General features: G+C 40.4%; 1 protein-coding gene across 1 annotated transcript; it reads right to left on the bottom strand.

Moving 5' to 3' along the window:
* Positions 1 to 6,280: 6,280 nt before the first annotated feature.
* On the bottom strand, positions 6,281 to 11,128 carry LOC126263011 (ejaculatory bulb-specific protein 3-like). The gene is made up of 2 exons (XM_049959977.1): positions 10,937 to 11,128; positions 6,281 to 6,573 (listed from the first exon to the last, which is right to left on the bottom strand). Exons 1-2 carry the CDS (start codon positions 11,121 to 11,123, stop codon positions 6,383 to 6,385), a joined length of 378 nt encoding a protein of 125 aa, XP_049815934.1. The 5' UTR covers positions 11,124 to 11,128; the 3' UTR covers positions 6,281 to 6,382.
* Positions 11,129 to 14,213: the final 3,085 nt, after the last annotated feature.

Raw genomic sequence — 14,213 nt, 5'->3', positions numbered from 1 at the left:
TAATGTGAAGCAGTACGTAATGCAAATTATATTTATTGACCTTGAATTTATTTATATTAAAGGTCTTCTGATATTGGTATCACTTAAAGTTCATCCAGGATTGTACACATACTCACAAATTACCTAAAAAATTTCTTTCAACTATTTTTTCCAATCAGTTTCTCCAATTATTCAAGCAATTATTAATCCATCTCCATCGCTCTGCATACCTATTCAGTAGGACAGAGAGTGAGTTATTGCGAGCTTTTCTCATCACTTTAGACAACTAACCAACACTGGTAACAATAATTCAGGTATACGTACCGATGTCACAGGCTGAAGAGAAGAGATAGAGAAAGTAAGGGCTTCTGAACTGGTAATTCAGTACATCTAATAGTCCTGTGGTAAGTAGTAGAAGAAAGGGTTATGGGAGAGTACGGGATCGATACTAGGAATGGGAGAGGACTGAGATTAATTTTCAGCTAGTAATAGCGAATACTCTGTTTAAGAATACAAGGATCAGATGTATACCTGGGAAAGGCCGGGAGATACCGAAAGATTTCAGTTAGATTACATCATGGTCAGGCGGAAATTACGAATACCACATACTGTATTGTAAGGTGTACCCAGGAGTAGATATAGACTCAGAACACAATTTAGCAGTGATGACGAGGATGGAGTTTGAGAGACTAGTAACGATGAATCAATTCGCAAAGAAGTGGGATACGAAAGTACTAAGAAATGAAAAGATACACTTGAATTTCTCTGAGGCTATAGATACTGCGATAAGGAAAATCTAAAAAAGCAGTTCAGGTGGAGAGGAATGGATATCTCTCAGCAATCACAGAATTTGGAAAGAAAAACATGGGTACACGGAAGATAGATGCGAGAAAACCACTGGAAACAGAAGAGATAGTAGATTTTTTCATGAAAGAAGGAAGTACAAAAGTGTTCAGGGAAATTCAGGAAAGCAGAAAACAAGCCACTTAGGAAGAAGTAAATAGGAAATGCAGCGAAGCTAAGGTGAAAGAGCTGCATGAAAAATGGGAAGAAATCAGAAAAGAAAGGATTGATTCATCATATAGAAAAGACAAGACAACCTTCGTTGAAATTAACAACTGAGGACATAGATAGCAATTGCTAATCAGATATGTAGATGTTGGCACAGGAGAGGAATTCGTAGCGAGGCGGATCAAACAAGTCAGAAGGGTGATGACTCAAAATAGAAAAAAAATTAATAAACAATATGGTGGAGAATAGAGACCATACCTTATTAAGGGACACGTGGATTACATAAATTGGAATATGTACAACAAACAATTAGGGATGTTGAATATTTTATTTATGGATTCTTCCGTCGCTTCTTGATAGAAAAATTCCATATTGAGGGTTGAATAACAATTAGGCGGTTTTTTGTTCTACTGATTTTTATTTGTATGAACTAGTTTTCGGCTTACCAGGCCATCTTGAGATATCTACTAGCTATTGTTTACAAGGAGCTTGTGTTCTTATGAACCAAACATTCTGGACTAAGATACAACGCACTTACATACGAACTTTAGTTCTGGTATTGTCTTTGGAATTGTCAAACCGGTCGTTTGACTTTTTGCTCTGTAAAACTGTTCTGTAAAAATCACATTTTATGGTTTGTCAGTACCAATTAGAATTATTTAGAATGCACATTATTAGAATTAATTTTTTTTTTTTGGTATTTGTTGTGAACAGTTGCATTGGACATTAATCGTTGGTTGTAAAACAGCCATGTTTTCCCTGGCGTTTACATTTTGTTATTAGAAAATTGTGTACTAATGTATACCAATCCTTACATTGTTACAGTTGAGTTACACTTAGGAATGTAAACACATAATGGATATTACATTATATGGGGGCGTGAATTTGTTTACTATTGGGACACTTTGTGGTTAGTAGCAGGTTTAGTTTATTGTGTAAAGTTTAAGAGTGGTGATGTGCTCAGTTGCAATTGGTCATTTAGGACCAGCTGGGGATTTAGGGCTAATTGTTTGTTGATTTCAAGTGCTTCTAGTAGGCTGAGTTTTCTGCCTTTGTTGGTTATATGTAGCACTTCTGTGTGTGTTAGATATTTGTGTACTTCTTTGAGCACATGTTCAGCAAAGGTGAAGTCTGATTTATTTAATCTCCAGCTGCGTTCATGTTCAGTCAGCCTTGTTGATAAGGCCCGGCCCGTTTGCCCAAAGTACCGTTTATTGCAGTCAGTGCAGGTTATTTTGTCGATCCCACTGCTGCTTAATTTATCTTAAGTATGGACTTCCAACCCTCAAGACTTTGGATGTATTTAAAACCATGAGATGAAGAGGTTGGCACAGAAGTGGAAGTCGTAACAGGCCACATGAAACCAGTGTAAAATCCCCTTGCCTCCCCCTCACATACACACTGATACACACAAAATGGTAATGGCCATTAGTTTTTAGATGCCTAGGTGCTGCACTGAAACAATGAGTACTGAAAAGTGTTTTACAATATATCCTAACGATAGAACTGAGTATTCAGAAGGAATTTCTTGAAGTTATTTGATGTTCTGTCGATGGTGAGTGAAAACAACCGTTTATTGGTATTTGTTTTAGTCACGTATGTGGTCTATTTTGTGGTTACTCGACGTTTATTTAAAAAATAATAACTGAGAAAACTTTTAATATCCAAGCGAATAATGTGCTTTGTTTATCGTGTGAAGAGTGCTGCAAGTGAGTGCAGTAATGCTGAGAACTGTATGGGAGGGAAAGATGCGTTAGATATCCGCGTTACAGACGCGCTGGTTTGCGTATACACTGCAGCAACGCCGTCAAACGGAAATTTTTGGACTGCCTCTTATACTACGAAATTCAGACGAGTTACGTATAATAGACCAAACCAGAATTCTACGGTAACTATTCAATCCTACAAGATTAGGTTGATGGAATCGTTCATACTGGAGTGTTTAACCCAAGTTTGAAAGAAACGGGTTCGCATGGTAAGGGTGGCTGAGAATGAATACACCAGCTATGCAGACTATACTTTGTGATTAACAGCAGAATAATGCAATGCAGGGTCTGGGTTCAAAATCCAGTCCGGCTTACATTTTTAACTTGTCACGTATAATCCATCAAGATACGAAGCGACGACAGTACCACATCTGTAATACGATTAAATATTAAATAAGTATATAAATTGTATAAAATAAAATATGTAAATAAATATTGTCAAGCTTTCAAGTTTTAATTTTAATAAAAGCTAGGAAACCACTCTTAAGAGAACACCAAAGTTTTTAAGTGTCGGATTGAAAATCAGCGTATATACGTAGATCTCTGCGGGACTCAGATGCGTGTCTATCAGCACCTACACGTAGGCAAGCGGTTAGAATGGCCCTCGAACGGAAACTCTGTGATCGCCTCTTACTGGTACATTGAAATATATTAAGAGCATATAATTGTTATCCTTCTTTTAGTGACGGTAAGGGAGACGTGATGTAACTATGTTAAGGAAGAACATGTTCATAAAAACGAACGAGAAACGTATAACGATAAAGAAGCCACAGTTTTATGAACAATGTTGCTACTATAGTCTTCTTTTAGTGTTCAACCCTGAGGTTGGTTTGCAGCAGAGCGCCATTCCTCTCTTCTGTCTGCCTTCCTCTTCATTTCCTTGTATGTGTTACATCCAACGTCATTCATGATCTGTTGCATGTATGATATTCTTGGCCGCCCCCACCAATTCCTTCCCTCAGTAGCTCCTACTGCAATTGTTCCAATGATGTTGTTGGGTCATAGGACGTACCCTAAAAGTTTTTCTCTTCTTGTTTGGATGTGCCTCCACAGAGATCTGGTTTCCTGTACTTTTCTAAGCTACTATAGTAAGTGAGTGAAAATTACAATACCTCCAGAGAGGAACTGATTAAATTTTGAGCAATGTAGTTTCTATAATGCTCAAGTCCAAAATTATACAATCAATTACAAAGCAAATTCCATCTGAAAAACGTCATACGCAGCGGCCATTAGGTAGAGTGAGCAGTTTCTAATACATTAACAGTTTTTGAACCTGAGTAGATCTTATTGTGCGCATATTTTTCAGCAGTTAATTAAGCAATTAATCTGCTTGTCGACGTCGAAACGACGAACGTCGTAGGGGAAATGAATGTTATGCAAGTTCATTATACATTGACAATGGATGACGACGACGGTCAAAAATGATTTCTTTTGTATAACAGATGACCGTTACCTTTATACTGCGTGGAGCTCGAAGAGAAAACAAATATTGTAGCTGTGGGTGTGACAAAGAACGCTAAATATACTACTTGTTTTGTTTCATATCGTTTACTGGTACTACAAAACAGACAGTATGAGAGGCTATTAAATATGAAAAAGTAAAGAAAACAAATTTCTTCATAACTGTAATCACAATTTTTAGGTAGATGATCGGTCTGCGTGTTTAAATACTTCGTGGGAGACCAGGGTTAGATTCTCAGTACCGCAGCGTTTGCAGGTAAGAGGATTGTTACTAGAAACAAAGTAGTTTTCGAAAGTAACGTTAATTCCTGGATTACGGCTGCTGATCATGCAAGTGTGGTGTGTTGGCACTGCAGCTGTCTCAGCCCTCGCAAATACTGTGTTATATTTAATTATCGACGGGTTGAATTCGTGTTTCTATGGAGTAGTGATCTTTACAGCAATCCTTTTTGGGTGACGCGTATTACAGAACCTACCTGATCACAATTAAACGGAAGATGGAGGAAGCTAAAAATACACCAGCTACCATACCAAAAGGTAGCAAAAAATAGACTGAATACTCTCACACGCACACGTCATTTGTGTCTGAATTTTTGTTTCCTACGTATATCCTTCAGCACGTCTCAGAGAACAGTTCCTTTGTGAAAAAATGGAACTGAAAACATTCTTTGATTGATCACCGTGATGATACACACTGTTTTGATTAGCGAAGGTGGCCCTACACCATATTAACTGAAAGTTTAACATTTAACACAATACCATATTGGAAATGTAAATGAGCGTTTGGCGTCATTGGCCGGGAGGCCACTTACGGGACAGGTCCGGTCGCGTTGGTGCAGGTCTTATTATATTCGACGCCACATTGGGCGACCTGCGCGCCTGATAGGGGGTGAAATGGTGATGAAGACAACACAACACCCAATCCCTGATCGGAGAAAATCCCCGACCCAGCTGAGAATCGAACCCGGGCCTCTTAGGACGGCAGTCCGTCACGCTGACCATTCAGCTATCGGGGCGGACCAGTACCTTATTAGAGTGTTGTTATGAATCTGAAAATCTGTGATAGGTGAATAGTTACAAAATACCCTGCGAAGGGGTCCCTAATTTCAAAATTAAATACCTCGAAAACTAAGATCGTCAGGCGAGTGCAGCGAACGCTAAGTTTATCGTGAAAGCATGCGCAAATTTTTTTAGATGTGTTCCGAAGTTGTTCGAAAAGCTGCAGATGGCACTGTGATCGCAATGCGTAGTACCTATAGATAGTGTGCCGCATCTGTGAACGATCAGTTCCACCATTGAAACGTGACAGTAGATTAGCGTACAAAAGGAAGAAGTTGAAATCACGTTTTTCATTGATAAAACTTGTTTTTATAGTCTGAAGTATTAAAGGTTAAAACACAGTTCTACGGAAACAGGGCGCTGTTTTGAAAGACCGTTTTATTTTCCAGCCGCTGCGAAAACAATTGGCAAGCTTTTCGGCAGATTCCAATGGACAGCCAGTCGGTGTGGCCGTGCGCTTCTAGGCGCTTCAGTCTGGAACAGCGTGACCGCTACGGTCGCAGGTTCGAACCCTGCCTCGGGCATGGATGTGTGTGATGTCCGTAGGTTAGTTAGGTTTAAGTAGTTCGAAGTTTAGGGAACTGATGACCTCAGATGTTAAGTCCCGTAGTGCTCGGAGCCATTTGAGCCATACGGTAAATTCTTCTTAATATCCTTGCTTACGTGTGAGATGATTAAGAGAATCAATGGTGATTTGGTTTGGGGTTTACTATTTCATAACCTCGTTTTCAAATAACAAATGTTTTAAAATATAAGAAACAGGTTGACAGGTAATTTCATACTATTGTTTTCCGATCATTGTAAAACTGGCGCTGTCATAGTGATGGCGACTGAGCGCGGAGAGTGAAAAGTGTGAGGACCAGGTTTAGAAGGTTCGTATAATGTTGACTTTGGGTATAAGGAGTGTTTCTGTATTTCCCAAGCAGACCAACTCAAAAATTCCGACCTGAAAGCTGGAAATTAAAGGTATAAAGAAATAGTTGTACCACTGCCTGTTTCATACATACAGTATTTTATTTATGTTTATTTACTACAGATACTCAAAACCTGATCAACAATAAGACCTTAGATCATGAATATTTGAAGAAGAAATCAACTTCTGTATTTCAAGCAGAGAGCCTCTTCAGTTCCGCGTCGTGCCTTCGCCTGTAAGTGCCAGATGGATCGTACTTGCTCTCCAGCGACTTCCACAAGTCTGGCTTCTTGTGGATGAGAAACTTGATCACCTTCTCAGCCTGAGTTTTCTGCGTCTCACTACACTGGCGGCAGTCTGTCTTCAGAGCTTCTGGTAAAGTACCTACAACATTACACACTGAAGTTACTCCACAGCACTTCATCCCCATTAAGGTTATACGACAATAGCTGTGACATTCTTGGGAAATTCTACCTGCCCTATCGTTCAACACTCTCAAAAGGTCTTTAAGCCTGATGCACCCACAAACGGAAAAAACGTAGTTAGTGGTATCGAAAAATTAAAAGTAATATTGTACTAAATCATGTTGTTCGATATCAAGGCAGCAAGACACAAGAACAGGAAGGATCTAACAGGGGACGGGAGATGTCCATATAAAGAGGTCGGTTAGAATTGTGGTGAGGATTTGTTTTTCTTCTTTTTCCACAATTTTCTAATTGAATTCATTCAAAATGATTATTACATGTAAATAACGTACTTTGAAACGCTCTGTTAAACAGAAGGTTGGAAGAAATCAGCACCTCCAGTTAGAGGTGGAAAGCTGACGGGGTTAAAACATCATACACGTTCCAGACACATTAATGTGACCATCACTTATTTTCGGTGTAGTGTACAATGACCATTCACAGACAGCAGGTGGCAGCACTGGCAGTAGAGGGTATATAAAACGCGTGGGGGGTGACGCGGAAAACGGCACAGTCGTTGTCGTAATGGGGAAATGGAGCGCTTTATCTGACACCCAACAGGATAAGATCATTGGCTTTCGGGCCAAGAGTGGAAGAATATTGGAAACGGCAAAGTTTGTAAAGTGCTCATGTGCCGCCGTAGTTAAAGTATGCCGCGTTTGGTTCAAATGGCTCTGAGCACTATGGGACTTAATATGTGAGGTCATCAGTCCCCTAGAACTTAGAACTAATTAAACCTAACTAACCTAAAGATATCACATACATCCATGCCCGAGACAGGATTCGAACCAGCAACCGTAGCGGTCGCGCGGTTCCAAACTGAAGCGCCTAGAACCGCTCGGCCACATTGGTCGGCAGCCGCGTTTGGCAAAATGGCGCTATTCAGAACCGACACCGAGGCAATTGTGGCGCGCTACAGTACGTAAGCAGGGGGGGGGGGGGAGGGGTGAACGAAGTTGCAGAGATACGTACAGACGAATGGACATCAAACTATGAAACGACCACCCCAGATGAACCAAGGGCCTAGCAACAGTGTCTTCGCCGGCCGCGGTGGCCGAGCGGTTCTAGGAGCTTCAGTCCGGAACCGCACTGCTGCTACCGTTCGAATCCTGCCTCGGGCAGGGCTGTGTGTGATGTCCTTACGTTAGTTAGGTTTCAGTAGTTCTAAGTTCTAGGGGACTGATGACCTTTGATGTTAAGTATCATAGTGCTCAGAGCCAACAGTGTCTTCTCAACGAACGTTCAGGAACTTTGCTGCGTATGGGAGGACACCTGGTTCATGCATCCATGCTGACTAATTTTCACTGGGCCGAAGGCTGGACATTGCACGCCAGTACACAACTGGACTTCCACTGAGTGGCAAGAGGTGAAAAACGTTTCCATCGTGCAGTTGGCCGTTGGTGTGTGCGGCGTGAAACGTTTTAAAGCAAACACGATGCAACAATCTTTGGCAGGGTCCAGGTCGAAGAAGGACGCGTTATGGTCTGGGGAAAAGTTTCGTGGCATCCCCTGAGTGAACTTATTATACTCGAACGCTCACTGGATCAACACAAGTAAGTGTCCGTCAACGGGGACTGCGTCCACGCCAGGACGCAGTTTGGTTTTATACGGCCCAATGGTATCTTCCAGCGGGACAATGCAATGTGTCACACAGTGAGCGCACGTGGTCCAAGACCAGGATGACTTTATCGTATCCTCCTGGCCACAAAACTGCCCGGATTTAAACCCAGTCAGGAATCTGCGGGACCACCTCGATCGGGCTTTTCGTGCCATGGATCCCCAACCAAGAAACCTAGCGCAATTTGCCATGGCACTGCAGTCGGCAAGGCTCCACGTCGCTGTAGGTCCGCGCTACAAAAGGTTATTCAGACTTCAGACGGGTGGTCACATCAGTGTGACTGGACAGTGTATGTTACCACACAATGTTTTTATATTAAAATATATATTTTAATATAATAGATGAGCTAGTGCGTTGCTGGCTCCAGTTTCCATCGATTCTTTTCATCGTTGAGTCGACTTCGGTTCATATTTGTCTTCGTCACATCTTTGGCGGCGGGGGATTTTAACTGGAGTTCGCGCGCTCTGCTGGGGGCTGGTGTGCGGGTATCCGCGGTGTGAGGTGGAGTGACGTGGGGCTGTGCTTGTATGCAGCACGGCGAGAGGCTGAGTCGGCATGACGAAGGAGCGTGGCCAGCCGCTATTGCGATTTTAACCGTTACAAGGCAAATCTTCTGTCCATGGTGATGGGGATTTCCTCGAGGTTGAAAGGACAAGTTCCGGTTACAAGTTACACAGGCCGAATGGTTTGGAGTCGCCGAGTTGCTTCTATGGGTGGTGTTCATTTTAACTAAATATTCCAGTGTACTAAAAACCATTTGGAACTGTTCCAGCAGCTTATCACTGAATTTGGTGTCGTCACTTGATACCTTGTCGGCAGTTAAGGAAGTGTAACGACGCCCACCAAACACACACGAAGCATGGTTAAACACGTAGTTAGAAGTGTAACTAAGTAGTGCGTAAGTCTGTATTTGGCGTCCCAAGCAGGGCTGAAATATTTTTCTCATTCTACCTGTTATGTCATTATTTTAGTCTGGCCTTTAAATGTGCGCCGAGATTATTCTTGCTATTCTAACTTTTATGACATTATTTTAGTGACGGTTTTAAGGGATTGACTAACCAAATTTTAAGAACGGTGACTGCCCAAGTAAGTTGCGGAGTCTAATTCTGTTGGTTTCATTTGTGGAGTATGTCATTGAAAGATATTGATAACTAGTTGTGCAGTTAGGATTGTTATCTCATGCCTCAGAATATTCGGGTTACGTTGTTACTGTCCTGTAATTTCATCCTTTCGGTGGAGAGTTATGGTTTCTGAAGCTGAATCGTAGTGCAAAGTTGAGTACCTTTTTATTTCATTTCCTGTCCTATGGATTTCTTGTATTGGTTAAAATATTTGGTGTGCTCGCGTCCATCATTAACTCTCATGTAGAGTGGAAGCGGCCCCTGTTAAGTTTTTCTTGGGAAGATCTCGTTATAGTCAGGTACTGAAATCATACGAACCTAGTATATCCAAGTAATATTGTTCTAATTAATCTGAAGTTGGCCGAGTAAACTGTAAAAATTTAGGGGCTTGTTGAACTCAGAACTTTGATGTGAGTTAGTCATGTTAGACGTATTTTATGAATCTATTTTATGAACATTGTATTAGTTAATGAAAAGTTGGCCGAGTAAACCTTAAAATTTTGGTGTTTGTTGAACTCAGAACTTTTAACTGGGATAGTTATGTTAGTTATATTTTACGAGCATGCTTTTATGAGTATTGTGTTTGAATTATGAAAAGTTGGCCAAGGAAGCCTTAAAACATTACTGCCTGTTGAACACTTGGTTGGTTAGGTCAGCCATATTTATCTTAATAACGGTTTTATGAATAGTATTCTCATTTAATGAAAAGTTGCCCGAGTAAACCTTATAAATATTGATGTTGGAGGAACTCAGAACTTTTATCTGAGCTAGTTAAGTCAGTCATATTTTACGAAGGATAATTTTCTGAATATTGTTTTTAATTTATGAAAGTTGACCAAAGAAGCCTTAAAACAATACTGACTGTTGAATTCCGAACTTGGATGTGATGAAAAGGTAGATAAAAGAGCTTCCATGTAAGTGATGAAGTAGGTGTGATTTGTCAGTCATATTGAATTGATTATGGGTCCATGGACATGATTTAAATTAATGTAAGTGATTGAAAGAAAACGATATGTGGAAGATATCTTAAGAGATTTTTGTGTTCCATAAGACAAGTTTTGTTGTAATTATGGTTACTATGAATGTATTATGAGCTATGTGTATGTAATAAGGAAGTGTGTGGCAAGTACAACTGATTTCGATTGTGATTTTGGTGTGTCCTTAGGACTTAAATCTCGTATGTTTTGCACAAGAAAATAGTTTTGACATGAGATTAACATTTCTCGATATCTCAGTGATGAAATGAGATTTTCTAAAGTGTGAATAATTTCACCTTTAACTCTCACCTCTATAGAACTTAATCCATTCTTACTTATCTATCTAATTTCGGAATGAAAATATACATCACCTATTGTCCCACGAAGGATACGAGAAAACGGAAGACTAAAAGAGAACAGGTTTGTTGAATGTGTATGAGACTGCATTTATATATATTCTTACCAAATTTGACGGGAAAAAAGCATGACAAACAGCTGAACGCACTCTCTTTGTTCTTACTTATCCTCCTACAACCACAAGAATCAGTGTATTGCCATTTGACTTACGTTTGAGTTGTTTGCCCTCGGCAGTGCAGGAGACATCGGAATTCGAGACGAGGCACTCGTGGTATCTTCTGAGCAGGCGATCGTTATTCAGCACCTGCTCCACGTCAAAGTTGTCATATTTGTTGTTGTAGGCACAGACAAAGGTCAGCGCGACCAGCAGTACCACAGGAAAGACACAGCTCTCCATCACGGTGAGTTGTTGGTACGTTGTACAATGCTGTAGCTGTCTGTCTCTTCTTATATACCTTCCGGTGACAGGGGATATCGTTTCCATCCGACAAGGACTCGCGAAGACATCTTCTTGGCCTGGCATGTATCGTATAAGGAGTGTGACCTGATTCGCAAGCTTACCTAAACTGTTCTGCTGCTAGGAATGTGCCTGTTTCGGTAGATGTTCTTGGTAACTACTTCCTCCTAGCCTTGCAACCAACGACCAAAGAATTTCTTTTACCGTTTGTACAGTAAAACTCTTCAGTGATGGTGTCTGGATGTCGCTGCAGGTAATATTAGTATTTACAGACAAGCGTCAGGTATAATGTCCCTTATCAATTTTAATACCTGTTAATAATATATCGCAAAAGTATGTGGAAATTATCATCTTGATGAATGGTTTACTTTTATCTACATCTACATGGATACTCTGCAAATCACATTTAAGTGCCTGGAAGAGGGTTTACCGAACCATCTTCACAATCCTCTATTATTCCAATCTCTCTTATAGCACGCGGAAAGAACGAACACTTATATCTTACCGTAAGAGCTGTGATTTCGCTTATTTTATCGTGGTGATCGTTTCTATGTAGGTCGGTGTCAACAAAATATTTTCGCATTTGGAGGAGAAAGTTGGTGATTGGAATTTCGTGAGAAGATTCCGTCGCAAAGAAAAACGCCGTTCTTTTAATGACGTCCAGCCCAAATCCTTTATCATTTCTGTGACACTCTCTCCCCTATTTCCCTATAACACAAAACGCGCTGCTCTTCTTTGAACTTTTTTGTAAAGGAATTTTGGTTTTTAAGATGTACTTCCTGCACAATTGACAATATATTTCTCCTCCTTTTTGTCAGTTAAAGAAGTTTCTATCTATGTGCTACCGTTTTTTCTTTTCTTTCGTTAATCTATAAGCACTGAATTTCTTTCATCAATCTATAAGTGCTGAAGTCGAGTAATTGCATTCTCTTTCAGTGTGTCGTCTAATACTCTGAAGATTTTTCGGCCTGTTTCGAAAATTCTTGCCATTATCAAATGGCCATCTGATGGTAGCATTAATTTTTTTTTTTAGTCTTCAGTCTGCTCACTTGTTTGAGGTGGCTTTCCACGGATTTCTTTCACGTGCCAACCTCTTCATCTCCATGTAGCGCTTGCAACCTACGACCTTAATTATTTGCTGGATGTATTCCAATCTCTCTTTTCCTCTACAGTTTTTACCCTGTACAGCCCCCTCCATTACTTGGAATGTTATTCCGTGATGTCTAATATCCTGTCACTTCTTCTTGTCAGTGTTTCCCATATATTCCATTCCTCGCCGATTCTGCACAGAACCTCCTCATTCCTGACCTTAGCAGTCCACCTAATTTTCATCATTTTTCTGTAGCACCACATCGCAAATGCATCGAGTCTCTTCTTTTCCGGTTTTCCCACAGTCCATGTTCCGTTACCATTCAATGCTGTGCTCCAGAAGTACATTCTCAGAAATTCCTTCCTGAAATTGCGGCCTGTGTTTGGTGTTAATAGACTTCTCTTGGCCAGGAACGCCCACTTTGTCAGCGATCGTCTGCTTTTTATCTCCTCCTTGCTCGGTCTGTTATGGGTTATTTTACTGCCTAGATAGCAGAATACCTTAACTTCACCTACCAACCTGATGTTAAGTCTCTCTCTATTCTGATCTCTGCTACTCCTCATTAGTCTTACTTCGATTTATTCTCAGTCCATATTCTGTACTCCTTAGACTGTTTATTCCGTTCAGCCAATCCTGTATTCCTTCATCACTTTCACTCTGGACAGGAATGTCATCAGCGAATCTTATCATTGTTGTCCTTTCACCTTAAATTTTAATTCCACTCTTGAACCCCTCTTTAAAATTTTCCTCATTGCTTCTTCGATGTACAAATTGCACAGTATCAGCGAAAGACTTCATCCTCCTGTTACACAGTTCTTAATATGAGCATTTCGTTATTGGCCTTCCAGTCTTACTCTTCACTCTTGGCTCTCTTACGTGTTGTATATTACCCATTTTTCCGTATAACTTACCCCTGTTTCCTCAGAATTTCGAACATTGTCGAACGCTTTTTCCAAGTTGGGACATCAAATTAATGTCTCTTGATTTTTGTTAGCCTTGCTTCTGTTACCAGCCGCAACGTTAGAACTGCCTCTCTGTTGCCTTTACCGTCTGTAAAACCAAACTGATCGTCATCTAACACATCCTCAATTTTCTATTCATATCTTCTGAATATTATTCTATCAGCAACTTGGATTCATGTGCTGTTAAAGCGATTATCCGATAATTCGAGCACTTGTCAGCTCTTTCAATCTTCGGAAATGTGTGGATGATGGGAACTGTATGGATGGTGTATCGCGAGATTCATGCATTCTACACTCCAACGTGAATAGTCGTTTCGTTACCACTCCTCCCCCCCCTCCCCCCAACCCAGTGATTTTAAAAATTATGATGGAATATTATCTGCCCCTTCTGCAATATTCGATCTTAAGATTCTCAAAGCTCTTTTAATTTGTGATTCTAATACTGGATCCCCTGTCTCCTATGCATCGACTCCGTTCCTTCTCTCAAGTCATCAGACGGCTATTTCCACTTCATTGTACTGTTTCCCTCTACTCACTCTCTCCGCCGCATTCAACAGTCGAATTCACATTGCACTATTAATGTTATCACCCTTACTTTTGATTTCAACAAACGTTCTTTTGACTTTTCTATATGTCTAATCTGTGCGAATGGCGGTCGTTTCTTTTTCGATTTCTTCACATTTTACATGCAGCCGTTTTGCCTAAGCTGCTCTGCATTTCCTATTTGTATTTCTGCATTCTTGAGTCACAGAGAGCGTCAGAGTTGATGAACCAATTCCCGTGAAAGACGTTGAAATACGTTAACTTAATATGCAATAGCTACAGACACCAGAACCACATTTTTAAAAATAATGTATTTACCTTAGCAAGACAATAATTACAGAGTTTTCAAGAGGATTATCTGCACTTCTGTGGACTGCATTTGATCTATCTGGATATGTTTGCGTACTTTAATGCTAAAATTCCAAGAGCGTAGAT

Source organism: Schistocerca nitens, chromosome 6 (genome assembly GCF_023898315.1).
Source record: "Schistocerca nitens isolate TAMUIC-IGC-003100 chromosome 6, iqSchNite1.1, whole genome shotgun sequence".
Lineage (NCBI taxonomy): Eukaryota > Metazoa > Arthropoda > Insecta > Orthoptera > Acrididae > Schistocerca > Schistocerca nitens.
This window is presented reverse-complemented; position numbering and strand designations above follow the sequence as displayed.

Bases quoted from the DNA above. Each gene is read 5' to 3' on its own strand.
- LOC126263011 (XM_049959977.1), bottom strand. From the start codon at position 11,123: ATGGAGAGCTGTGTCTTTCCTGTGGTACTGCTGGTCGCGCTGACCTTT. The intron at 6,574-10,936 runs GTAAGTCAAATG...GTAATGTTGTAG, and splicing joins CGAGGGCAAACAACTCAAAC to GTACTTTACCAGAAGCTCTG.